Source organism: Rhagoletis zephyria, unplaced genomic scaffold, assembly GCF_001687245.7.
Source record: "Rhagoletis zephyria isolate East Lansing unplaced genomic scaffold, Rhagoletis_zephyria_1.1 Rzeph_scaffold_00112, whole genome shotgun sequence".
NCBI lineage: Eukaryota > Metazoa > Arthropoda > Insecta > Diptera > Tephritidae > Rhagoletis > Rhagoletis zephyria.
The window spans coordinates 371,762-398,569 of record NW_016157196.1 but is presented as its reverse complement, the minus strand read 5'-3'; the positions used below and the strand labels follow the sequence as shown (position 1 = coordinate 398,569).

At 34.7% G+C, this 26,808-nt stretch overlaps 1 protein-coding gene across 5 annotated transcripts in view; it reads left to right on the top strand.

Annotated features, from left to right (window-relative positions):
• MESK2 (misexpression suppressor of KSR 2) overlaps nucleotides 1–26,808 on the top strand; it is an 80,549-nt gene that overhangs the window by 4,812 nt on the left and 48,929 nt on the right. For 4 of the 5 annotated variants that reach the window (XR_001849368.1, XR_001849371.1, XR_001849369.1 and 1 more), the window contains exon 2: nucleotides 25,997–26,524. The exons of the other annotated variant lie outside the window; for it this stretch is intronic. Coding sequence is in view for 1 of the 4 variants with exons in the window: in XM_017634168.1 (XP_017489657.1) it covers nucleotides 26,289–26,524 (236 nt within the window). In the remaining 3 variants the exon portion in view is untranslated. The remainder of the gene's footprint in view (nucleotides 1–25,996; nucleotides 26,525–26,808) is intronic. 5 annotated transcript variants of the gene reach the window in all.

Genomic DNA, 26,808 nt, shown 5'->3' with positions numbered 1-26,808 from the left:
ATCGCAGTGGAGGCCTCCCTCTTCCTCTGCTACCACCAGCGCGTTCCGAGTTGAATACTTTCAGAGCTGGAGCGTCGGTGTCCATTCGAACGACATGACCAAGCCAGCGGAGCCGCTGTATTTTAAATCGCTGCACTATGTCCATATCGTTGTGAAGCTCATACAGCTCATCGTTCCATCGTCTGCGGTACTCGCGGCCAACGCGTAAAGGCCCGTAAATCTTCCGCAAAATCTTTCTCTCAAACACTCCAAGAGCCGCCTCATCGGATGTTGTCATTGTCCATGCTTCTGCGCCGTATACCAGCACGGGCATGATGAGCGACTTATAGAGCGTGGTTTTCGTACGTCGAGAGAGGACTTTACTCCTGAATTGCCTACTCAGTCCAAAGTAGGAGTTGTTGGCAAGAGTGATTCTGCGTTGGATTTCAATGCTGACATTATTATCGGTGTTAATGCTGGTTACCAAGTAAACGAAATTCTCTACTTTCTCGAAATTGTAACTGTCAACAGTGAAGTCTGCCAAATTGCAAAAATTGGTTTCAAGGAAATGTGAAAATGTTTACTGTCGCGCCCTCTGGCAAACGTTTTACGTAAACAATAAGTGCAGAAATGGATTCATTTTTCCTTTTCATTACGACCCTATATACAGCAAAATGCTAAAAAACCTCTTTTCGCAATTTGGAAAATTCCAAATTGATTTTAGACACATGGTTTCTTCGGAAAATTTGCTTAGAATTGCACGTAGAAGCCATCTGTGCTATACGCGCATTGTCGAGAAAATATTGGGTGGTTCACAAGGTGTCGTACTTGTCGTATTGTTGTGTGTTGTAAAGTTTTTATCGACTAAATAAATGCTTAGAGGACTTGAAATCACCACCAACTATTTTTTAATTGTGTGAAATTTCATAATAAAACTTTTATGTTATCTTGCTAATTACTTAAATATAGTTTTAGCCGCTTAAAGTTTATGACATACAACAGTACGACAGTATACAACACCTTGTGAACTCCCTATATATCATACATATGTATATTTTTCCTGTCAATTTACTACGTTGGCAATTTTAATAATACCTTTTTAGCGCGTGCATTAAAAGTATTAAAATTCAATACGTAGTGCTGACATACGTTCATACATACTCGTACTGTAAATAGTATTAAATATCGTCGGTGATACGGCAAAACGTTCTATGTCACTTATTACCTCTGGTGCTTAATTGTTCTGTTATCTATATCTGATCGCTTCTGGCAATCATTCATCTTCATCAGCCAAAGGTAGACAGTTTTGTCATTCGTTTATTAGTGTATGCAGATGCATTCCGGTGCAAGTAAGAGACCATCTAAGTTTCAAGGGTACTACTAATAGACATAGACCGTTTTGCAGTATCACCAACGATATGTAAATGAATTTGCATATACAGTGACAAGCAAAACTGTAACATGGTTTAACACTTTTTGTTTCAGCCACCGCTATATTTCCAAGTTCTAACGACTTTCAACTTTTGCTGTATATTCTTGTTGGTACATCCCTACTCCCTCTCTCATAATGATTTGAAGTCAATACAACAACAATAAAAAAACCAGCAGACAAAAATGTAAATTAAGGCAGATGTTACAGTTTTGCACTCACTCTCAGTTTTGCATTTGACTGTTATCTTTTACTTAGTTGGAAGTCAGAATACTTCTTTCTATATTGTAATTTATTGAAGAAGTGATCACCAGTAAATAACATAGTTAATCAGGAGCCATAAATGTAAATAATAGATTTATTGCGGAAAGGCGGAACCGCACGAAAAGTGGCAAAAAAATTTGGAATTTGCTACTTAAAAATGTTATGACTTAGAATAAATATAGCCTAAAGTGTTCCCAAGGACAAAGGAAGTCTGTTAAAAAATATTACGGTACGATATCTTGTGAACTTAGAAGCAAGTAGCGATGCAGCCACTATTACAGAAGCGCTTAAGGTATTAAACTTTAATGCNTAAAGTGTTCCCAAGGACAAAGGAAGTATGTTAAAAAATATTACGGTACGATATCTTGTGAACTTAGAAGCAAGTAGCGATGCAGCCACTATTAAGAAGCGCTTAAGGTATTAAACTTTAATGCAAATCAATAGACAGCGACGCGAAGAATTGCCAAATTGGGCGCAAAGGCATCATAAAGAAGAAAAAAGCAAATTTGATCAAAATACATGTGCGAGTGTGGCAGCATTTCGCTGCATCGCACGAAAACCGAACCGTTGCCTATTGGGATATGTTAGGCCGTTCAGAATGCAATAAAAAACATATTTTTAAGTTTCAATTGAAGGTTATTTGGTCTGACAAGACTAAATTAATCGCTTTCAATCAGATGGCCGGGCATGGTATTGGATCAAAGACCCAAATTAAGCCTAAGCGCATCATGTACTGCAAACTGTGAATCACAGTGGTAGGATCTTAATTGTTTGGGGTTGTATTTCAAAAATTTTGTTGGTCCGTTAGTACGCATTATGCGTAAGGAACAGTATCTGTTCATATTTCAACAAAATTTGCAAGATGTAGTCGAAAAATGAGAGTTTCTGCTGAAAAATCACCCAAAACATACTGCATATGTTCGCAAAGACTGGATACAAAAGCAAAAATTTGCTAATTTGAAATGACCTCCACAAACCGCGGACATGAATCTCATCGAGATTTTGCGAAATCAACTAAAAGCACAGCTTAATAAGTATCAAAGTCCGTAAAATCGAGTACATGAGCTGTGAAAGCAAACTAAGGATATACCTCCAGAATTTTTACAAAGATACAAATGAGGTATGCCAAATCACATCCAGGAACTGAAACAGGCAAAAGAGTACTGAACATTGTGTTAGTAGTTCTTTTATTACGTGAAAATTGTTAAAAAGCTCTTAAAAATATATGAGTGCAAAACTGTAACATCTGCCTTAATTTACATTTTTGTCTGCTGTTTTTTTTATTGTTGTTGTATTGACTTCAAATCATTATGAGAGAGGGAGTAGGGATGTACCAACAAGAATATACAGCAAAAGTATGAAAGTCGTTAGAACTTGGAAAGATAGCGATGGCTGAAGTAAAAAGTGTTACACCATGTTACAGTTTTGCTCGTCACTGTACATAAATACATACTTAAATATCGCTTGCTGATCTGATCACTCCCATTCATAAACTAATTATACTTCAGGTGCAAAATTTAAAAAACAACAAAATATAGTATACAATAATGATGGGCTTGCCTTTATATAAGCAATATTGGAAGATAAATATCATGCTTTATAATACTTTATTTACTATGAATTGAAAAAAATGAAATTTAATTAAACTTTAATTTTCAATAATCTAGCTAACTAAAATATTTTTACGACGTATTGTACCGTCTCACAGAAAAAAAGTGTTAAACACCCGCTTCCACCCTTTCTCTATATCACCGTGTCCCCGCTCCCCTTAAACTAGCGGGTTTATGTAGTTGTGCCGCGCTTAGCGGTTGACGGTGGACGTCTCCAGTCAGGCGGGCGCGTTTGTTATTCGCGTGTCAGTATAGCGTGTAGTAGTTGGTTAGCATGACGCGAATAGGGCTGAAAGAAAAACAACAAAAAGATAGAAAAATATACATATGTACCATAAACAGTGTAGGGCAGGTGTTCGCGTAAGGCCTATTTAATGCGCTCTGCCCCTACCCGCACAATCCGTTGTAGCGCCGATTGAATTCGTCTGATAGTCGCTTTGTGCTCGTTTCCAAAGCAGCATAATGACGTAATGTGGTGGTAATGTTATAGTTGTTTTTAATGGTGTTGCTGCAGCTGGAAATTCCGCTATCCGCAGTGAGGGTGGTGGAGCTGATAACGATTCGCTTGGGGCTGCTCTCGTCTCGGTCGGTGGTGCTGTTGACCTATAACTTTTTGTAAGAACGTGTGTTGTTTGTATGTTCTTGATTGCTGCCGTAAAAGGCAATACATAATGTGTAACAGTACTATTTATCAAAACTCCCGTAACAATTTACGTCTGTTTGTTAGATTTTTTTATATCCTTTCATGCCATTAGTTGACCATTTGCCACACACTCAAACTCAATTTAGGGCTTTTATGCTTTTTTGTGTTCTTGGGCAAATAGAAATGAAAAAAACAACTAAAACTTCTTATTACTTTAGCAAGTTTTGGCTCTATTTACTTAACAGGAAAGCTTTAACATAAGTCCACGTACATATGTATGCACATATGTGTATACATATGTATATCCGCATGCTTTCTCGCTTTATACAAAAGCTCCGGCTTTTCTTACTTTACCATCATGTAATTCCTCGATCTTCTTTTCCCTGATATCAAGTTATGCGGGTAGTTTGATTGTCGCCTTTGGTTGTTGTGGATGTTTATGTTTCTGTTCTGATTTCGTTTTACCTGTCGTAGTTGTGACCTTTAAAAGTCGAACAATAAAGTATGATAAAATGATTGCCGATTGTTTACATCTGCTAATATATACTGCATGAATATGTGTGTATGGGTAAATGCCTTCCCTGTAGGACACTTCGAGTATGGACCTTTTTAGAATTTCATCAAATTACCGTTAATTTTTTAAATCTTTTTGGTGAACGGTCGTGCGACTTTTCTTCCATACAATGTGTGATTGTATTTGAGAAAGTGGGCCAGACCGCCCTAAAAAAAAACAACAAACTCAAAAATCAGCGGTAATTTGTAGCCACTTTAAGCTTTCATCTTACTCTGCTAAAAGTCAGTGGGCTTCAAAATTTTATAGCCAATGCACTTCGAAAAATCTATTCAAGAAGTTGGAATTTTTCATAATTATTTTTAATGAAAACTTTAGAGAATTTTCCTAGTTTGTATACAACCTTTGGGACTTTGGTTTTATGCTTTTTGTTGTAATATGAACCCAATTTTAATGAAAAATAAAAAAAAATGATTTGACATGAAATGACTTTGGGAATATTAAGAAAATACTTTTTTTGGAGGGGCGCATTTTGACGGACAGTAATGACGGGCATCATGACAGATTTCTTTAGCGAACTCGAAGTAGCATCTGTCGTTTAGTAGAATAAGTACAAAGTCGGATGTTTTATTTTCCTTTTGCTTGCAGCTGCTTCCGACTGGATAAAAGTATAAAAAGGCTATAAATTCACAACAATAAAATGCGTTTTGTAACGAGGTTCCGTCATCCCTTGTTAAATGTAATTTGTTGTGTGAAAAATGCATTTCAAAACACATACATCAAAAATTCAAGGCATTGCACTTTTCCTACACGGTTTGTATGATACATTTTATGTATTTACATACCTTGTAACTAATTGCATTTTTATGACTTAAACTAGTTGACATCATCGCATTTTCTGACATGTTAATCTTACCATTATTACACAATGAGTAAGCAGTTTTGTATCCCGTAGCGAATTTTTTGCATTTTTTCGGTTTTCCGTAATTTACACAAAATTTAGGTGGTGTACGATTCAAACTAATCTCGTTGTGTGCCGGTGTTGTTATTTTTAAAATTCCCAATGAACCCCTAAGCTTTCGGAAAAATTTCGAAAGCCTTTGAAAAGTCTCGAAAAAGTTCTGAAAATTCCTGAAATAGCATTCCATTAGAAACAAAAAGCAAAAATAACGCTAGTTTACAAATTTGAAAAACTATTTTTGATCTGTGGCATTTGACTGCAATTTCTTATGTAAAATTAGCCCCTTTAAACGAATTTTAAGTCACTTAAATACTGAAAAAGTTCAAAAGTTTTCAAGCTAATTTTCCATTTTGCGAGTTCTGAAATAAAGTTAGTTCGCTAATATTGTCTCTCCTAATTCAAAGCTCTTTTAATTAAAGGCCTTTAATTTCTCTATAAAAAATGTACACAATACTTTTTAAATAAACTGTAGGCGTAGCAGCTATACACAACTATTTCAAGAACTTTGAAATATTTTGACCAAAATATCACAAAAAATTTTAGTTTTGCACTAAATTGCGGCCGGTTTCTTTCTCGGATGTTAGTTAGAGTATGACATTTTGGGGAAAAAGTAAATTCTTTTTAAACAAAATTCGATTTAAAATGTAAAAATAATTAATACAAATTTGTATCCAGTCTTACGATTTTCTACGCAATTTGTTTGGGTTAGCTTTAACACAAAAGTGTTGCCTTATCCCATGTTTCTTTAAATTCTAGTTTTGTTATGTTATCCAAGTGATTTGAGATAAAACTTAAAGTTTTCTATCCAAAAAAAAAAAAAAAGAAAAAACTCAATAAAAAATACTTTCTTTCGCAGTAACTGGAACTAAGTAAACGTTTGTAAATTCTCTCTGAAAACTAACGTCGCGACTTGTACCAAGGTATGAAGCGTAACCTTTCAGTCACTATTCGCTAAGACAATTAAAAATACATACCTGTGCTCTTTTACCTTTGAAAATTCTCACTACCCTTTATGGAATTTTAAACTGCACAACGAACAGATTTCCACTTAGATGATAACAGATTGCCACATCACGTTTAAAAATTCCCGAGTACCTACCACTTTCCAATAAAATAAACCATATAAATAAGCATGTAAGTGCGTTACAGCTTTTAGCAGAATATTAAAAAAAAATTGCCACTTACACGAATAAATTTATATTAATGTATTACACTTAATACTATTCCAACCTGTTACATGAAATCTCGCCGGTAAGTGCATTATTTTCGCTTAAACAATACGAATAATACTTAAATGCAACTGGAGCGAAATGACAAGCATGCATGCGAGTACCTCATATCCGCATCGGCGCGCACGTTTACTGCATATAAAATCCTGCTAAGCGGAGTCACTCAACTGTATGCCATACACATTTATGTATGTATGTATGTATATAATCCTCTGAGCACATGAATCGCCACCTTCAATTTCCGGTATCACATCAAAGCCAGGCATGCGAAATGCTCCACTTTGGTCAGCTAGTCGGATTTGTGCAGTCATACATAAGTTTTGTTGTTGCACGCACTGCATAGTGTCAGAAAAATGTATTTTGCACATACATACTTGATTACTTTAACATAATATGCATTTGCATTAGGGTGGTGCTAAAAATATCAACATCTAATTTTTTTAGGGGGTCACCCTTCGTTTTGTTCTACACAAATAATAAAGACAGCCACGAAAATTTCAATACTTAAAAATTTAATATTTTTTTCAAACGGAAATTTTAACATAAATTTGACAGCATATAAAAATATATTCATTCGCTGTGTTTGAGGTGGTCAAACTCAAAATTTTGTTTGAATTTTTACGATTAAAAAAAATTTAATTTTCTCAAACTTTGAGAAAAAACATTTTTTTTTAAATTTTGATGGTTCGTGGATGTATATATTTATTTTGTTGTACGTAGAAGGGGTGCTCCATGATGTTGATATTTTAAGCATCAACCTAATCTACATACATACTTCATTAATACTTACATATGTGAATCTATCTACTTATGTTCCTCAATGCTGGCATTCAAGTTAGCCGAACGCATTGTTGTCCTGCGTTGCTTTGACGTAGCTTTGCCTTTATGTGCTTTTGACCCGACAATCTAGCATTTGCAGCATTTTCAGAATGCTTTTTGTACACGATTTATATACATACGTACATACATATGCATGTATGTATGAATGTTTGGCACATAAGCACACACAATTCCCATGCTCTCATTCATATCAATTTACCATGGTTGGTGACACTAACGCATCTGCATTCGTGCGATAAGACTCTTCTTAAACAATACACCTCGCTTCAATTCACGCACAGTGAACTGTGTGCGAATATGTAGGTGGATTCACTACGTTGTTTGTAATCATTCATCCGCATCTTCTCGTTGGCTTTTATGAAATTTTGTGCTGGTGAAGTAAGTTTGCAATAAGTATGGAAAGATATTAAAGTTGGCTCCAAAGAGCAGCATAAGAGAGTGCGTGCACCTTTATATATTTTTTCACAAAGGAAAAGTGTTCAAATGATTCCACCTAGTCATGGCGTGAATACAAATCGGACAGTGTTCTCTCAATGCACTCACCATGATTTGACAGCTGCGACTTTGTGGATCCAAGTAGATCCCCCAACAGTCCCCGTTCTACCTTCGACCAGGAAGATCTCTCAGTTGCAGATCTCCTTGTTTTGAACCAACGTTCGCTGAGCTGGTACGAGGCCCAACTGTTCAAGAGTAGTCCACATTTAGTCAAAGGTATTCTCACTCTCTCTTTTCTCGGTAAGAGCGAATTGCGAATGCCTCTTTTGGCCAACATTAGAGAGTTTTCTGTAATATCACATTAACCTGGTTCATAAAAGTCTGACTAGAAGAAAATCAGAGGCGACTGAAAGCGAGCCCAAACATTTCCCTATTATGTTGCTTAGAGTGCATCGCAGTCAAGCCGTCGCGTCGGTCAAGCTTCAGCACATCGAACAGCTTCCAAGAATACTAAAGCACCCAGCATGACGTTCCTTCTCAGACCTAGAGTGGTCATAAACTGATTCCAGTGAAGGCCGCATTGCAAACGTTCTAGCTTTCTGACAAGCGATCCTGTTTCTTATGTTCAGATCACTCAGAATATGTTCTGAAGTTTCATCGATCAGACTATGCTTGTATGCATGTAAAATTGCAGTCGGTTGTAACCAGTCAAGTTGCTATAGAGTGGCTTTATATTATTTCTAGTTACTAAAATAGTATCCTTTCTGTTGAAAGTATAACTGAAGAGCCTGGCCTGTAAATGACCATTTTCTTAAGGATAATATTTTCAGAATGGGTTGCATTTTAGTGATGGAACGCTAGTACAGAGTCAGCACCTTCAGTACCGGGACATCTGGCGTCGGAACGCGCGCGAAGGTGTCATATTAATCAACATATTTAAACTGTTTCCTCAAGGCTGAAAATATGTTCAAGGCAGGTAAATACAATAAAAGGTAGGATTCTAATGGTTAGACAGCGAAATATAGGGACACGTGGCGTCAGCGCTACTTCATACCTGTCAAAATTATTTCGTGACTCAAAGAGTTTTCTCGATGCTGAAATTCTTCAAAATATAATAAAAGCCTTTAAAGTTAATAAAGGACACAGTCGACTCAAATGTGATAGGACCACGCCAGTCAGCAGGCGATAGAAGTGAGAATGGTAAATAATAATAATAGTTAGCCGATTTGTGGCGTGCGCCTTGATGTGGTCACACAAAGGGAAGGACCTACAGTTTTACGCCGACTCCGAATGGCGATTACATTTTTTGTTTTTTATGGGAGCTGTTTTTCATGGCAGAAATACACTCGGAGGTTCGCCATTGCCTGAAGAGGGGCGACCGCTATTAAAAACAAAAACAACTTTTTTTTTTTTTTTTTTTATTTGTTAATGTTTGGTTGAATCGGGCTTCAATAGAGGCTCGGTTGTGAGTATTAGCTTCGAGTAAAGTAGGACATTAAATTTCGAAATATCGAAGTTTTATAAATAACTGCTCTTACAATTCATGAATTTTTATCGTTAGCACTCCAAAAATATTTTGATCCTTTTGCCTCTGCCTAGCGCTACCATTCGCGGGCCCTTGGCGATTTTTTAATTTTTAAGGACACAACACTTCTATCACCTCGGCATATTCTGCACTGTTTCTTCAAAACACAGTTAATATACATACTCTTGGAGATGTGTAGAAACTACGTAAGTATATATATACATGTGTATATATGTATACTTATTTACTTCGTTTTCAAAATATTTACTCGCAAGGTAAAAAGAATACTGTGATTTTTCCAACTTTCCAGGCGACTGCATTGACCTACTCTCACTTTCACATTTCCACTATTTGCGCACATCTCTTACAACTTCTGCACTACTGTTGTTGGCAATTTTATGTAACCTCTGCATCGATTTATGTAAAACGTCATACAATACCTCAGCAAATACGTTCCCATTCTATTCCGCCACCTCCTTTTATACCGCTTCAGCTGAAAACCGTTAGCCAACTCTTAGTTACATTTTACCAACAAATGCATGTATTTAGCCAACAGCCACCTCACCTAACTTCATTCTCAACACATCCCACAACCAGTTGAAAGCTTCTCTAACTTCATTAGTTACAATCGTTCCTGTGTTGGCACGCTACATAAATTGTTGTTACTATTTACATAGCTACAGTTTTCGTTCGTTCATCCGTTCGTTTTTGTCTTCACGGATGCCACGGATCCCCTACTAGATTTAGCAAGGCTGCAAGCCAGCCGCACCTCAGTCTCGGTTGCTGTCGCTTCTCACGCCATTGTTTTGCACGAATTCACAAATAGTTCGGTACTTTTCGCTAGGTAACTCCTTACGCATACATATATATGTACATATATATCTGCAAACATAGTTTTATTTAGCGATATATGCGATTTGTCAGCAAGGTCGTTTCCACAAAACCAACGAGCACAATTCCTTATGCGAGCGCTCGAAGTGAAGACGGCGGAGGAGGACACAAATTTTCTTCTATGACTGCAAATTACACAAATTACTACTTAAGCATGTACATAGATGAAGTGGCAGGTGAAGCGCGACCTCATAACTAAAATTTTGGCATTTATTGCACCGCGCGTACTTTGCATGCCACACCGCCAGGAGTTTGCCCATTACGACTTGCTACACCCACACCCGCAGTGAGGAGTAAATGAGTAATGACGCTTATGTAAACCAAAGTCACATGTGGCAGTGGTTGAAGTGTGGTGAGATACAAATAGTTCTTAGGCTCTTGTGGCTCGAAATGCTTCCTGTGGGGTGGAATGTACGAGTGAGTGGTGCTTCGACTGGTTGGCGCCTTTGAAGCGTCTTGCCTTTCCTAATTTTTGAGTACATATGTATACATATATATACACACCTATACATGTGTCATTTTTAGTTAGTGGGTGACTCCTTGAGTGTAGCATTTGTTTTGGTTCTATTTGCGTATTATACCGTCTGACTAGTTACCCGTGGTTACACTTTATTGGCTTCGCTGAATTGGAATTTTTCTATGTATTCTGCGAAAGCCTGTATGCTTGTATGTATGCATTGTACCGGCTTTCTTGTGGCTTGTGGCTAGAAGTCATATCCTGAATAGATATGTCTGTATGTCTGTGTTAGTGCGTGGTAATGTGGTCGCACGTGGTAACAATTCCAAATGTAAATGCAAAAGTACACACATTTAAGGATTTGCATGAATGTTTTATTGAATTTATTTTTGTGTCATAAAATAATTTGAAAGTCAGCTGGTGGCCGCTTTTTTGGCATTGAGCATATTAAATAAAGTAGAAGAAGAGACAAAGAAAGAATATTGTTTGAAAAGAATTATTGATTTTTGCTTTTGAAATATGTATAGATAGATGTTACAGATGTGATGGGTGAAGTTTTAGGGGCTGACCTTGATTACTTTGTGATTGAAAAAATCTATAAGATTTGCTATTTTTTATTTATATTTGTAGCGAAATTCCTGAATGTAGAAAAATGTTTAAAATGCGAGTGCCTCGTTTAGATTTTTAATGAAAAACATATTTTTTCATACTATTTACATTGAAAATTTCAAATGCTCGTCGCACCTTTCAAAATTGGAATACATTTTTTTTCCAAAATTGAGAACTTTCTTCTCAGTAAATACGACCTTTTAAGACCATAAATTCGGTAAGTTTTTTTTTGACACCCTAAAGTATATCTATATATATATTTATCGATATCAATACATTTATGGAATTTCAATATAATTATCGATATCATTATCGACAATTTTATCAATAAATGTATTAAAATTATTATACAGTTATCGATATTATAGCGACATATTTCCCAATATTAATAGAGTGAAAGCTCCCATAAGCTTACACCGATGGCCACTTACTTTTTGTCCGCCTATGAAAGGTATCCGCTTAAGAGAATTTCGTAAAAAATAATATTAAAATTCAAATTAAAAAAATTGGAATTGCGAGTTTCTAAATTAAAAAAAAAAAAATGTTCACCCTTCAATGTAAAAAAACAAAAAGATATTGAGTTGAAAATAAATTCAACATTTATGTCGTTTTCTTTTCTACCGACAAATCGCAATGCCCATTTCGCTCAATCAACAAGAAGAGGGCAATAAAAAGGCAACTTTTTTTCTAGAGGAGAAATCATCTTGGAATTTGTCCATATATATACATAGTATGTACATGCGCAAGAGTCAACAACAGACCGAAAAAAAATAAAATTGACCGATTATTAGACCTTCGCGTCCACTTATAGAAGATTTTTGTTCATAACTAAACATATTCGAGTATCCGCGTCCGAATTTGTTCGCTTATTAGAGCTTTCACTGTATTAACTTATTTATCGACGTTTTCCGGTTATTTTACGTACCAAATGAGCAAATCTCACGAGTTGTTACATTTTTCTACAAAAAACGTGTATTTTCTTCAGAAAAAAAATGTTTGGGCTACCCTAATCCAAAACAGTCACAACTCCTAAACTCCTAAATGTTCAGTAGAAGAAGAAATTTTTTATATATCTATCTATGGTCGGTGAACAGTTTTATGGAAAGAAAATTAATTTTGCAAAATTTTCAGTTTTGACTATTTTTGACTTAAAGTGCGATATATAAGAATATAAATATGTATGTATAAATACATAAGTTTATATATACATATGTATATATGAAACACTCATATCAATGTTAAAGATGTTTTCTAGTACCTCTGAACTCAACAATTTGTAGTGTCCTTATGTGCATCGCTTTAACAACTTCTATTTCTAGATTTTTTTTATGTGTAATTGCTGCTAGACTTTTTATCATATTAAAAGTATGTAATAAAAATGTTCCATTGTAAAAAGTTTGTTGCGCTTTTCATTGTGAAACTTTTCACCCCTGCTCACGCATATGCACAATTATGTACCAACGTAAGCATTAATAAAAAGTTTGAATTACTCAGAAATGAAATTATTTTTGAAGTCAAACCAGACAAGTGTAACAATATGCAAGTATGGAAGATTAAAAACAAAATACCATACCATTTTCAAGCACTGCCAGCATTTAAAGGATGGCCAAAAGAAACAACAAAAAAAAAAGCGCCGCTCTAGTAGCAAAAAGTAGGCCGTTGCCGTTGGTGCTGAACCGCTGAACTGCTGACCTGCACTAACCCAATTGTGCACCCCTGTATGCGCCACTGCACTTATTGTATCTATGTACATTGGGGTAGGCAAAAAAAAAGTTAAGTCGGAATTTTATTCAATAATTGTTCTATATTGAAAAAAAAGTATCCCTCTATTTTTATTTTGAAATCGAAAAATATTTAGTGGTCGCTCAAAGCGCTCAAAGTTTTCAATGTATTTTTTATGGGGAAAAATTAACTTTTCGTAGAAATTGGATAGAATTCTTGATAATCAGTATTTTTCGATCGGAAAACTCTCTTCAGGAGACTTTCAATACTAATACCCAATTGTTTTTTCAACCATTTTTTAATACTAACGATTTTTTATTCGCACCACTATTGCATTTTTCGAGGTTTTGGAGGTTTTTTGCAGACCTATAAATTTTAGATACTATGAAAAAATGGTTAAATAAACAATTGAGTATTATTATTGGGAATATACTGCAGAGAAACAGAGTTATCCAATCGAAAAGTAGTGATTTTCATGAATTCTATACCATTTCTACGAAAAGTTGATTTTTGCCCATAAAAAATAAATGGAAAAGTTTGAGCGCTTTGGGCGACCTCTAAATATTTATTGATTTTAAAATAAAAAAGGGGTATAATTTTTCGGTATAGTACAATGCTAGGGGATGAGAGCATAAAAATTCCGACTTCACTTTATCACATGCAATTTTGGACCTCCCTAATGTGCATACACTATGCTTCCGTGCTTGCTTTCTGACAACCCACATTACATGCATACATGAGTTGTTGTAGTTGCTATTGATTTTCATTCGCTTTGTTCTTGTTTAAGCTACTATGTACATAGTTCGTGTATTATCCATGAATATCTGCTCCATATTAGCGGCTTAGTACGATTGCGGTTAGCGACTGGGTGGGCCAGTAAATAGGGGGCGTGCTGCCCAGCAGTGAGGAAAATAGTGCGCTTTTAGTTGTGTCAAAGTTTTGCACTGTTTTAGTTTCTAGTTGTTGGCGAGTTGGCTAATTTTTTTCGCTCTACACTCCGCTGTATTATTCAACAAATACTCATACCTGCGCAAAGTTCCCTTTGTATTTGCCTTATTCTGCCATAAACGAGGTGCTAATTAGCACACAGTATAGAGCATACAACTTTTGTTACACAAAACACAAGTGTTGCGGTGTTGGTTTTGCATATTCTCTTGGAGTGTAGGTACTCAGTGCTTTTTGGATGCTGTTCAGAGAACTTAGTGAATTTCTCGAAATATGAGTATATAGTACTCGTAAAATTGCATGCACACATCTATGTACATATGTACGGAAGCATTTGTGGCATGCAATCAATGCTCGTTGATTGGTTTTGGCACTTCAAACTTGCAACTGCCACTTGAGCTGCCTAAAAACCGATTTTCACAGCCAATTTGCAAAGCGAAAATTGCAAAACTAATTTGAATAAGAAATGCATACATATAAGAATTCACACAATTCCAAGGCTCATTTGTATCCATACACTCACTTAGCGCTTAAAATATTCTTGCTTATTTCTACTGATCGTAGATAACATGAATCTTAAAAATCTACATTTTCTAATTAAACAAATTGCCACTGATTTTGAATTGCTCATTTATTATGCTATTCAGCTCTCAAATCAGCGACTGCCGCTGCTGACCTACGCTGGAGAATACCTATGTAAATATATTTGTGAATATAGTAGGTATATCCTCTACAATTATCTCCATTTCCTTCTGTCACACGTTTCTCTGTTTGCCTTTCAGTTGACGCCTTCACTTACGTATTTTCTTGCTGATTATTTTCAATTAAGCTTTTAGTAGCCGCTCTAAATACATTCCCAACACTCAAAGCACTCATAAAATAGTAAGAACACTTGTTGTCGTGTAGTTACAAAAATGACGAGTATAATATGACCAACTGGAAAAATAGTTTCTATAAATGATATTTGGTCAATATCCGCATCAGCTCATACCAGTACGTATACTAGTCAGATTTTGAAGGGGGATCTCTATGAAATAACCTGCTATTTTGTGCGCGCTTATATATACAAAAGCTACGGTAGTATGTAGACAGGGTAGAGCTTTGGCGCGCCGTTCGACATGTCCTCGGCTTGAATCCGCGAATTCATTGTTTGAACTCTGCTTTACGTAACGTCATTCTCGGGAAATGTAGTTTTATTGCTCACATATGACGGCTTGCTGAAGAGCGCTCTCTCTTAGAGAGCAGGAAAGCGAGCGCAGTAGCGGAATCGCTGTCTGTTTGCCTTCATTGCAACTTTTCAGAGTAGAGCTTTCAATGTTTTTAGATTAGTGAGGATACAAATTTTTTTGGATTTTTTAAATTTTTTTTCAGTAAATTCCATTAGCGAAAATTGAGGCAGCATACAAACTGCGCACTAAAAACCTTGCTCATCTTTAGGGTTATTCAAACACGGGTCAAGTCTGGACCGCAACAAATAGCAGCCGAAAGGAGCACCGTTTGCTGAATAAGCTCCGGCGGGGGTTAGGATATCTCGTTAAAGTATCTCGATAGTTTCTCAGTCGATTTTCACAATATTTGGCTCAGGGTTCATTTTCAATAATAGGTTAAAGCATGATAAAAATATAGTAAGGTAGAACCGCTGAGAGTCACTTTTAAAATTCTTGACGTTTCCAAACAATTTAATTTTTAAATTTACTCACAAACTCACACACACATTTTCATTTTCAATCTCAAGCAACAACAATTTCGAACAATTTCATTTTTTTATTTTCACTTTTATATGATTTTAAAATGTTGGCAAACTTCAAAAAAAAATCATGGCCGACAAATTGAGAGAACGGTTCTACCTTGCTATATTTTTATCATGGGTTAAAGTACGGCTGTGTTTATCCCCTGATTTGGTGCACTTAACGTTTTTGTAGAGGATCCGTCACGATTTGGTGCAAAAACTTTCCGGATTTTACCTCTCAAGTCTTTGTTCGCACTTGAAAAACGGCGTTCGACATCCTTTGGCTTAAGTTCGTACGGAAGCCGATTTCCCAGTTACTGAATCATACCCATGGCCTTGAGACGACTTGTTGAGACATTCTAAAGGTCTTAGCGAGTTTCTTTTGAGCTTGCAAAGATTTTTGGTCCAGTACTTCTAAACACTTTTGATGGTTCAATTTAGGATACATTTTCAGCTTCTTCTACGAATTATTCTTTATTTTCTCAATCATCTTCTCAAGAAAAGGAAAAGGACACACGCTATCTCATCAGACAACGGTGGTAGAAGAACTTAAATCAGGCTACATCAACTTGCCATTAGCCAGAACTTGGGATTTGATGTATGAAGAGGTAATATTCCGAGTAAACTAAAAGACACTGACATTAAAGGCAGATTCATCGTTCTAGTTCTGAATAAAAGTTGAACTTGAGTTAACAACTCAAAAGCATTCAGAACTTTTTGAGTTGCTCCCCCAGAGCAAGAGACATAACAACAACCACATGGGAGATAAATTTTGAGCTAGCACAATGAATCCGTCTTGACAGGAAACCCGATAGAGATAAACTGAATTTATATATTTTGGAACAAATTTCCGTCGTTCAGAATGAAAAATGACACTGAATAGCCCTACGTTTTGGTAATACGTGAGAATGGAAGTCAAATAAAGAGAGCAATGGCTGTAGGCTTGTCGGCGCTTCTCTGGAGTCAAATTAAATTAGTACTGCGGAACAATTATTTCTTGTGTAAATTTTCGCCTTCTAAGAGAAGTTCAAGAAAAGAGTAAAGAATCAAAGGCATATCGCATCAAAAGCTGACAAATAAGGTCACCTGTTCGTAGAAGCCCTTTTCATTGCTTACTTTGCCTACTGGGTATGTATGGTGTATGATTTCACACCACTTGTAATAAACATTTTCTATACTCATCAGTGTAAAAAATTGAAAATACTGCGTAGTTGCTCGCCTGCTCGCTAACTTATGTATGTGTGTATGTATACTCAAAACCATTCTAACACCCGCCGCCAACCTGCCTCCCAAGCATTCCCCATTCCAGTTAGAATCTCGCCATTGCGTTATGAAACAATTTTTCATTTTTATTAATATTTCACTTGACATAGCGCTCGCGGATGTCTACTGCACATACACACTGTCATGTGTATGAATGTACCCTGCAGGAAATTGAATTAGTTTGAAAGTAATTTACACTACTTTATTTTCAATGATAACCAATTGAAGTTCTCACTATTTTACCTACCTGGAAGCAGTCAATTGCCTTTTCCTGCATGCATTTTCAACTACTTCAAAATGAATTTGACTTCAAAGTCAGTATGTTTCGTTTGAATACGCTTTCGTTCTGCAATTCACAGATGCTTTTTCATAACTAGGAAAAAAACCGAAATTAAAAATTTAAAATTAAATGAGATTTGAACATGGACATTCTTGGCTGCGACCAATTGTAGCAAACAGCTTTGCACGCTCAGCTACAGCCAGACATGTTACTGTGCTTTCATATGTTCACTCTGCATTTAATTTCAACTACTTTAAAATGAATTTGGTTTAAACAACTTCAAAGTCAGTATGTTTTTTTCTAAATACGCATGCGTTCTTGACTTCACAGATGTTTCTTCATACTTCTAAGACACAATTTGTTTTTTTTTTTTTAGCAAAAAGACTATACAAATTCGAAACATTTACTCATTGCATTTGTTTTAAAGTAGTATTTCAATTAGTTGATTAAAAAAAAAATCATTTTTTTCCGTCAGGGTATCTATGTAAGTATGTACATAAATGCATTCATAGGAAATGTGGGCGAGCAGAAAGATCGAGCGAGATATTTGCAAACGGTTAGTATAGTTGCTGAAGCTTGAACCTTTGGGTAGATGAGTCTCTGGAGTCTTGGTCGTGCGCCTGCTTGAAGTCATGCAAGAACGTGGCATTGGTGCCTTTTGCTTTTTGTACGCGCGCTGCTTGCCTGTCTTACCAGCAACCTACTGGGAAAAGTGCTCTTTTCGTTATTGGTATGAAGCGAGTAATTTCTGCGAAGACGCACTTTTCCTTATTCACATGAATTATTTTTGTATTTTTTCCCCCATTTTGCTATTTCTACTCTACATAACATTTGCCTCAATTACAAGGGGACGTAATATTAAAGCACTTACTTTTTCCTGTGAATTTCACTTTTAAGTTGCGCCTGACAGAAAAGCTTTTATTTTTTATGCACGAGGACAAAGGCATGTCAATAGTAGTGAATTGATGATCTCAGTTAAAGAACATTAATTGATCTCTACTGAGGCTTTAATTAGTAGTTTTTCGAGGCACATAAAATCTAAGTTCGTACGAAATCGAACTGTATTAACTGTTTTTCTGCATTTATAAATACCGATTGTCTTCAGTAGTTCAATTGCGATTATTAGTTAGATATAATTCATTCTCATAAAAGACAGATCTTGCAATGATGCGCACTCATATACTCGGATATCTTCTAAACAGGTGATATGAGCATATATCACTATTTGTTGTTTTTAGTGTCACTCCTTTTTCTCGGCAGAAAAAAAAACCGCTAAAGCATTCTTCTTGCATTCATTTCAATCAATGGAGTTCCAGTAACAAATACAATAAAGAATAAATTAAATATTTGAAACATTTTAGTCTTAAAACATTTCTTCGTGCGAAAAAGTAGCGAAATTACTAATTTTCTTATTGTAACTTGAAAAATTTATAATTTTTTTTTTTAATAACTTTGGGAAGCTCTCAAGTAGTTTGTTCATACGTATTAGGGCAATGGTTTGAAGTCGTTAAAAGTTACCGTTGATTTTTTAGACATTTTTGGAAGCTGGTATGCTGATTTTTTTTTCATATAAAAAAATTTTTGATCATGTATTATATGGAAGAATTCTAAAAAATCAACGGTAACTTTTAACAACTCAAACTTGCATTTTATTCGTCCATTGAATGGGCTACAAAACTGCATACCCGACAAATGTTCTTAATATTCTATCTTAAAATTTTGAAATTTAGAGGAGAATTTTTTGAAGTTTGATTAACTTTCTTGCAATTTGTGCAAGCTTTGAAACTTTTATTATTGTGGTTTCTGTTATAGATTAAATGAAAATTATCAAAAATAAATAAAATAATTTGCAAACAATTATAGGAAATCGAAAAGTGCGATGCGAACTTTCTTAATATTAATGTTAAGGGCTCATATTTTCTGAGACTTATTTTGGCGTCTAAACGAAACTTTTGAGCATGCTTCCGAGGAAAAACAAAGAAAAAAAAATTTATATTTCTGAATCATCCTAATGTACATATGCATGCAAGTTCGAAGCACTGAACAGCTGTTCTTTTGTTTACAAAAAGTTCACAAACCTGTTTGTAAAATCAAATTGCGTCGTTTTTCTAGTTGTTTATCTATGGTTACAAATGTGTGTAGTTGACAGCTGTGTGTGTGGCAATTGGAGCGCCTGATGAACAGTGTTGCCACAAAAAAATTACCAAATTCCTCAAAAACAAACGAAAAATCTCCAAAACACGAACAAAGTACTCAAAATTTTCCTATTACAGATATGAGTATTGTGTACTGCATACTATTTACAGGTACTTAGTATAAAAATTAATTACATTCTCCAATTCAATTGGTATATTTGTTCTTGCGATTCAAACAAAGTATTACCGTTATTTTTTATGCCTTGGTTTGCATATAATATTGCTGCAACTATATCAGTGCTCAATCTGGTCCTCAAGTCAGTCCAACACATTTTTAAACTTCTAAATATACGTTCTACTGAAGCATTAGAAAAGAGCAATATTAGTAATGCAGATATATATATATTTTTTTTTTATTGGGAAACTTATATGAAGCTGATTAATCTTTTAATGCAAAAACTTTTCCTATAATTTTCTGGTTGTAATGAGGAATCAATATGAATATCCTTATGATGGAACAATTCGTGTTCTCGTCATTCGTTACCGAGATTTTGCAAGTTTAAAATATAAAGATGGAATGAAAAAAAAATTATCGATAACTTTTTGAATATTTAGCAGCAAATGCAGATGTGCTTAAGAGCGAAAAATACCACACAAGCGGCTTGACAAACCAAGCGAAATATCCCTTTCCTCAAAGCTATATATGTTGCGTGTGGGGGTGTTTGAAGGCTTGACAAGCCGTTTGAGGAAAATGTGAACAAAAATCAAAATGTTTTGATACTCAAGCGCACCCGAAATTCCTCACGTTTTGCTCACAAAGTGGCAACACTGCTGATGAAGATCACGTTGTCTAAGTAAACATCAGTATTACTTTTGCCTATGCATTGTATATGCAGCTTTGTCTCAGATATATGTGTGTATGTATGTACGTATGTATGTATATGGATTTACATTAGATCAACCACTTTACTGAACAAGTAAAAAAAAGTACTTTTGCAAGGCAATTTCGATTTTTTTTTTTTTGACAAACCTAGGGGTCGCCCCTTCAAATTTTACGGTGACACCTATATTCAGCTGTAATAATCAAAATAGTTCCTCAGCAAAAGTTTAAAAAGTGCGGGTGTTAAGAACTGGTGGGCAAATGCTAGAACAGGCTACATGAGGTCAATGCATTTTCTTTGAGACAAGAACATAGATTCATTTACCGTACATACATACATATTTCCGATCCGACTGTAAATGCCGAAGATATGACGAAAAATGTAAAAAGGCGGAATTACTTCCCGATCAAAAGTTAGAGTACATTATAGTGGTAGGAACTGAGATCTGATGGATAAGTACTAGAGCGGGGTACTTCAGGTCAATGAATTTCAACACAAGAAAAGGCCTATCGAGGTAAGAACGTCGATACTTACGGACTTTAAGATCCGACTGTAAATGCCGAAAATGTGGCGAAAAATGTATAAAGACGAGCCCCACTTTTTACGTTTCTTTTGGCACGGTCTAATGTACGTACACATCCATACATATGTATCTGATGTACATATATACACATATTTCAATGGTTTCGCACCGTTTGTAAGTCTCAAAGTAAATTCTGTTTACACCTACATACATAAAAATGTACACAAATTTATCGTTGATGATTTTTTTCGAAATACGGGTTCGGGTTAAGCTATTAAAGCTTATACTAAAACACAGCTTCCTTGAAAAATTTTAGAGCCCTACCTTAAAACCCAACGATTGTATGTCACTTTTGAAGAAGCGTTACACACTGAATCTTATGTGCTGGAGGTTTTTTGCTTCTCCTGCTAAAAAAAAAGAAAAAAATTCAGTTGGGGCCTTTATACATCTCCTCAAAGATAGGTATGTACACATGTAGCGTTTGATATAATTCATAAAACAGCAAACACAATGAATGACGAGCCATATACATATAGTGTATAAACATTAGAGGGCTGTATGAATTCATTCAAAACGGCTTATGAATTATTCATAATTTTTTTGAATTTGAGTGAATACTTATTCTAATATATGTGTCGACATTACAATATTCAAACAAAGTGAAAATAAATTGAATTAAAATAAATAAAATTTTTTTTTATGAATATCCAAAAATATTTTTTCTGTATATGTATGTATGTATTGCTGCGTTCATATTACAATACAAACAAACTTGTTTGTAGAATAAATTTTTATCGAAATGAGTTTGAATGATTTGAATGCTTTCCATTCCTTCATTCACATTCTTCCATTTGAAGGTAGAAAATTTAAAACAAAATGTATACATATTCATAACTTACAAAATTCCAAACGCTGAGTGTTTTGTATGTGAAGTAAAATATTCAAATCTACTGTACTCTGCTTGGCTAGAAGTTCGAATGAATTCATGCAGCCCTCTAAGAAACATATATGAATATCTGTAATTTCAAATCCGTCGCTTTTATCAGTATCTGCAGGGCATGATGATAAGATAAACCTATTATAAATATTTGCTATGAGTTTATTTAATTTAAAAAGTTCGCTCTGTTTGGTCGTGTCAACAGCGCATATAAGATACATACATACATATGTATATATGTACTCATTCATATATGCATGTACATATGTACAGTTAAAACACTAATTATTAAAGTTACAAAAGAAGAAAATTAGGGTTTTTCTATTATTGAAAATGTCTGTTTTCGATTTTTGATTTTCAGCAAAACCATTTGCCAATGGCAAATCTATTTATTAGATTGGCGTATGGCAATTGAAATGTTTTGCTTTTTCGTAATTTTATTTTATTTTTTGTATGGGCCAAGTGCTTTGTGACATATTTCGGTAGTTCTGCTTAAAATTAATGTACTTTGTTTTGCGTGTATTTTTACAAACCTATTTTTACAACCCTAAAATTTAGTTGCGAAATAGAAACCGCTTTCTCTTAACGAAGATTTTGCTTCGTCGCCATAAATTATTTTTGAACTTTAACATTTGTTGTCAAATACATTTTCAACTGATATTTTTTTAGCTCTATGCTAATTGACGCCGATTGTTTACAGCTGCTTATTACATATCCTCAGATCGCCCCCAGGTTCAGCAAAATAGCCAAACAATAGAAAAAGTTGTTTTCAGACTGCCATCGCACCTTGCTTGGCAGGCGTAGAAAACATCTAACAAGATTAAACAAAATAATAAAATTAGTTCCGAATTTCCACTAGGTACTGAAATGACAAAAAGTTTCTATCATTAAAAAATTCCATGTGGAAACAAACTAAATACAATTTTGTAATAACTGAATCTCTTCACTAAAATTCTCTTAAGGAAGATATTTCAAATCAAAACTTTTTCTGTTTTTTTTGCTTATATACATATGTACATACCCTGCAAACCAAAGTTCCCGAAATCTTAAGGAAATCGTTAGGAGTATCTCATTTCTGTAACGATTTTTTTACGAATTTTCAAAGAAAATTATATGAAGTGGTTGACACGAACTCGTAAAGAAATTTCTGTACGAAAAATAAAGAAAATTCTGGAAAAATTCTGAAAGATATTCTTCACATAGCAGCATTATTTTCGTTGCTTCACAGATTTTCTTCCGAAATTTCGTAAAAGAATGGAAGTGTGCGTAATTTTTTTCATTTTAGAAAATTCGGCAAAAAATCGAATTAAATCTTAACGAATTCTTTAAAATTTCTTTATAATGCAGAATACTCTGAAAAAATGGTTTGCAGGGTATATACATACATACATATGAAACTATTAATTTCTTATGATACCCCGACCAAAGTCGAAACTGAATTTCTTCACTAAAATTCTCTTAAGGAAGATATTACAAATCAAAACTTTTTCTGTTTTTTTTTTGGCTTATATACATATGTACATATATACATACATATTTAACTATTAGTTTCTTATGATACCCCGACCAAAGTCGAAACTAGTTGCCAGACTAAGGCATAGGCTTTCTGCAATGTTAGTTTCCCGGGGGTGACAAATTCAGACGTCGCGGCATAGGGGCAACTTCTTTTTGCACTGTCGAAAGCGGCTTTAAAGTCGACAAATAGTTGGCGAGAGTCAATCCTTTTCTCGCTGGTATTTTCCAAGACTTGGCTTATTCGCATTCACGTCTTTCCGCCTTTATTTAATTAATTACAGGCAACATTTTCTCGATTTCCTTCAGAAAACTTAAGTGATTTTAGTGATGAATATGGGTGGATTTTCCGTGAAGATATAGCAGCAATGGAGACCTCGTTTTTGTGGTCAAAACTATATTTATATTCTGGCAAGTTATTACTGGTTTACATGTGGGGATACTGCGGAATACCAGAAACTTTAGAGCAAACGGATTCGGTTTTTAGGAAAATATTTATAAATAGTTTTAAGGGACTTCAAAAAAGGAAGAATATTTTTTATTTTTTTTTATATGTATTTTCACTACGTGAACCGTTTTTGATATTTTTTTTTAACGGAAATGTGGTACCATACTAATTTGGTTTAGTGCCGATCGTGTGAACAATTAAAAAACTAGCGGTAATCCTTGTACTTGTTGGGTATAGCTTTTGACGATGTGAACCGAATTCTTCGAATCTTGTTTTTATTGGAAGGGGGATACCTTGGAGGTGGTCCGATACTAATTTGATTTAGTTCCGATAAATTTATCTTTATTATACATACATACACAAGCATTGAAGTTGGGTTTTTTTGCTTAAAAATTACTTGTAATAAAAGAGTTTTTTCTTAATTTTTTCCATTTAATCTAACATCTTTTAGCCTTCTAAAAACTCATCTCTTGATTTTCCATATTTGAACTGTGGTTTCGCGCATGTATCGATTAAAAAATTTTTATTTAAAACACGCTGATACTTGTAGGAACTATGCTTATGCCCAATATAACCTATAGAATGAACGTAGAGGATAGGTGTTAGCGTATTCCATATATTATATTTTGATTTGAATGAAAATCGTCAATAATATTCAAGGATAAAAACTTTAAAGCACATTTTTGAGGCGTTCGAACACAGGATAACTATTAAGAAAATTCCTAAGATTGTGTGCACTGTCCTCTTTCATTTCATACCTTTATTTCCATACCTTATACAATTTTAGATTTATACGATTTTTTTGGAACCACTATCCTTGTTGAAACTTTAAGGACCTTAAAAAAAATTTACACGTTCTGTGAAAAAAAAAAACTAAAAATGCAATTTCATTTTATATTTGAGCTCTAGTTTCGCGCATACATACCTATAATGATTTTCTCATAAATGATTTGGGTTGTCGCATGGTATAATATACGAAGTTCGTATTTCGTATACAAAAATGTCGGATTTTTTTTTTATTTGTTAAGAACCTACCGCTTGTACATTACTTTTGTCTATTCATGAAAATGATCAAGAAAACGTGGCTGACTAACAAAGTTTCTATATAAATTTGTGCTCCAGAAGGATCCTCAAAAACATATTGAAAATATTAGAGATCCTCAAGCATGCTAAAAGAAAAAATCGCGTCTACTTATTTATTTACTATCGAGCTCATATCATTCTTGTTACGTTGGTAACGCGTGGCGTATACGCAACATTTTCTCTGCTCACGCTTTGATAAGCTTAATTCGCTAAGAACATTTCAATTGAAAAATTTAAAAGTTTTTTATTGCCATAATTTCTGAACAATTCGTGTTTATTTACTTTACCCCGAATTTGCGTTCTTTTTCTCAAATCTTTTTCAATTATTTATCATTGTGCTATTCCCTCTTCTTTTATTGCATCATTTAAACCCGCTTCCTTTTTGAAATTCTGTCATCCATCATTTCGTATGCCGCATTTATTCAAGCACTAATTTGCGTTTCATTCTTCCACTCATTCATTTAGCAGCATCATATTTTATCCGTATTTAGCAGTCTGTGGTAAAGCTTTTATTTTGTATTATTGCAAAGTAGAATTATATTTCAGCTGTATGTATGTATATATATTGTATGTGTATATACACGATGGTAGTAGTTAAAATGCACACACTACTACGCTTTCATTACTCGCATCTCGGTTACACAAGCACTTCCAAGTTCTTCATCAAAGATTTGCACTTTTTAATATTTTTTATTTTTTTATTTTTTTTTGCATTTTGTACTTTTGATTCTGCAAATCTCATTTCATTTGAAATGAAATTTTTGGTTATTCAATTAATACTTAATTTTTTTATAATAATTTTTCCTTTTTACTTTCTGTTTATTTTTCGATTTATTTCGTACGAACTCGAATGTCTGTCGTATTGATAAACTGTCATTTGCGCTCGCTGACGCTGTCAAATATACGAAAATATAAAAATAATATGCACTCACAACACGCGCTATGCATTAAATACAAATCTGCAAATAAAAAATTTATAAAAAAACAATTGTAAAAATAAAAAATAAAAATGCATTGCCGAATATTAAAAAAAAAAAATGCACTACTTACTGCCTGCCTCTTGGATTGCCTGCCTGTATGCCTGATTGCCGTATAATTGCATTTTGTAAAAAACAAATTCTAAAAACAATAAACATGTAAAACAAAAACAAAAAGAAAAGAAAACTCAAGCTCAAGCCCAAGCGCCATCGCCTCCGCCTCCGCCTTTCAACGCCACTTACGTGCTACCTACACACCACACCAACCAACCATTACAACTACCACCACTCATTAGACATTCACAAAGCACCAGTGTAATAACAACAACTACATTCCACCGCCATTCCACCGCAATAAGAAGAAGAACGAAGTATCAGAAGAAGTAACTGAAGAAGTTAAGAAGAAGCATCATTGTACAGTTTACCGTTTTGTTGTAAGTGTTGTGTGTATTTGGCTTGAATACATAAGTATGCCGCAAGCAGAAGGCGGCTATACAGCGCTCGATAGCGCCGGCACCAATGGCCATGATGGCAGCGGTGGTGCCATCTATCAATCCACCACAGAACCGACTGGGCCACATTCGGTATTTGAATCGGTGAAACGCGCCATCGGTCAGGTGGTGGGCACAACGAATGGCAGCGCTCAGGACACAGATGATTTGCTAACAGCAACCAATGGGCGACAAGCAATTATTGTTGGATCAAGGTAAGCGAATATAAAAAAAAAAAACACTAAGAAAAAAACAATGTCTGAAAAGTTCAGTTTAAGTAGCAAAATAACCAAATAAACATGAAATGAAAGAATGAAGTTAATTTTGTGCTTGCTTTTGTTGCTTTTGTTTGTTTGCATAAGTACAAGGATGTATGTATGTGTGTATAAAAATTGGAATGCTTTTGGCAAAAAATAATCAAATTTGCGTACTTGAAAAAAAAAAAGTGTAAAGCTTAATGTACAAAAAAATAAAACCAGCGCATAGCATGAAAATCACT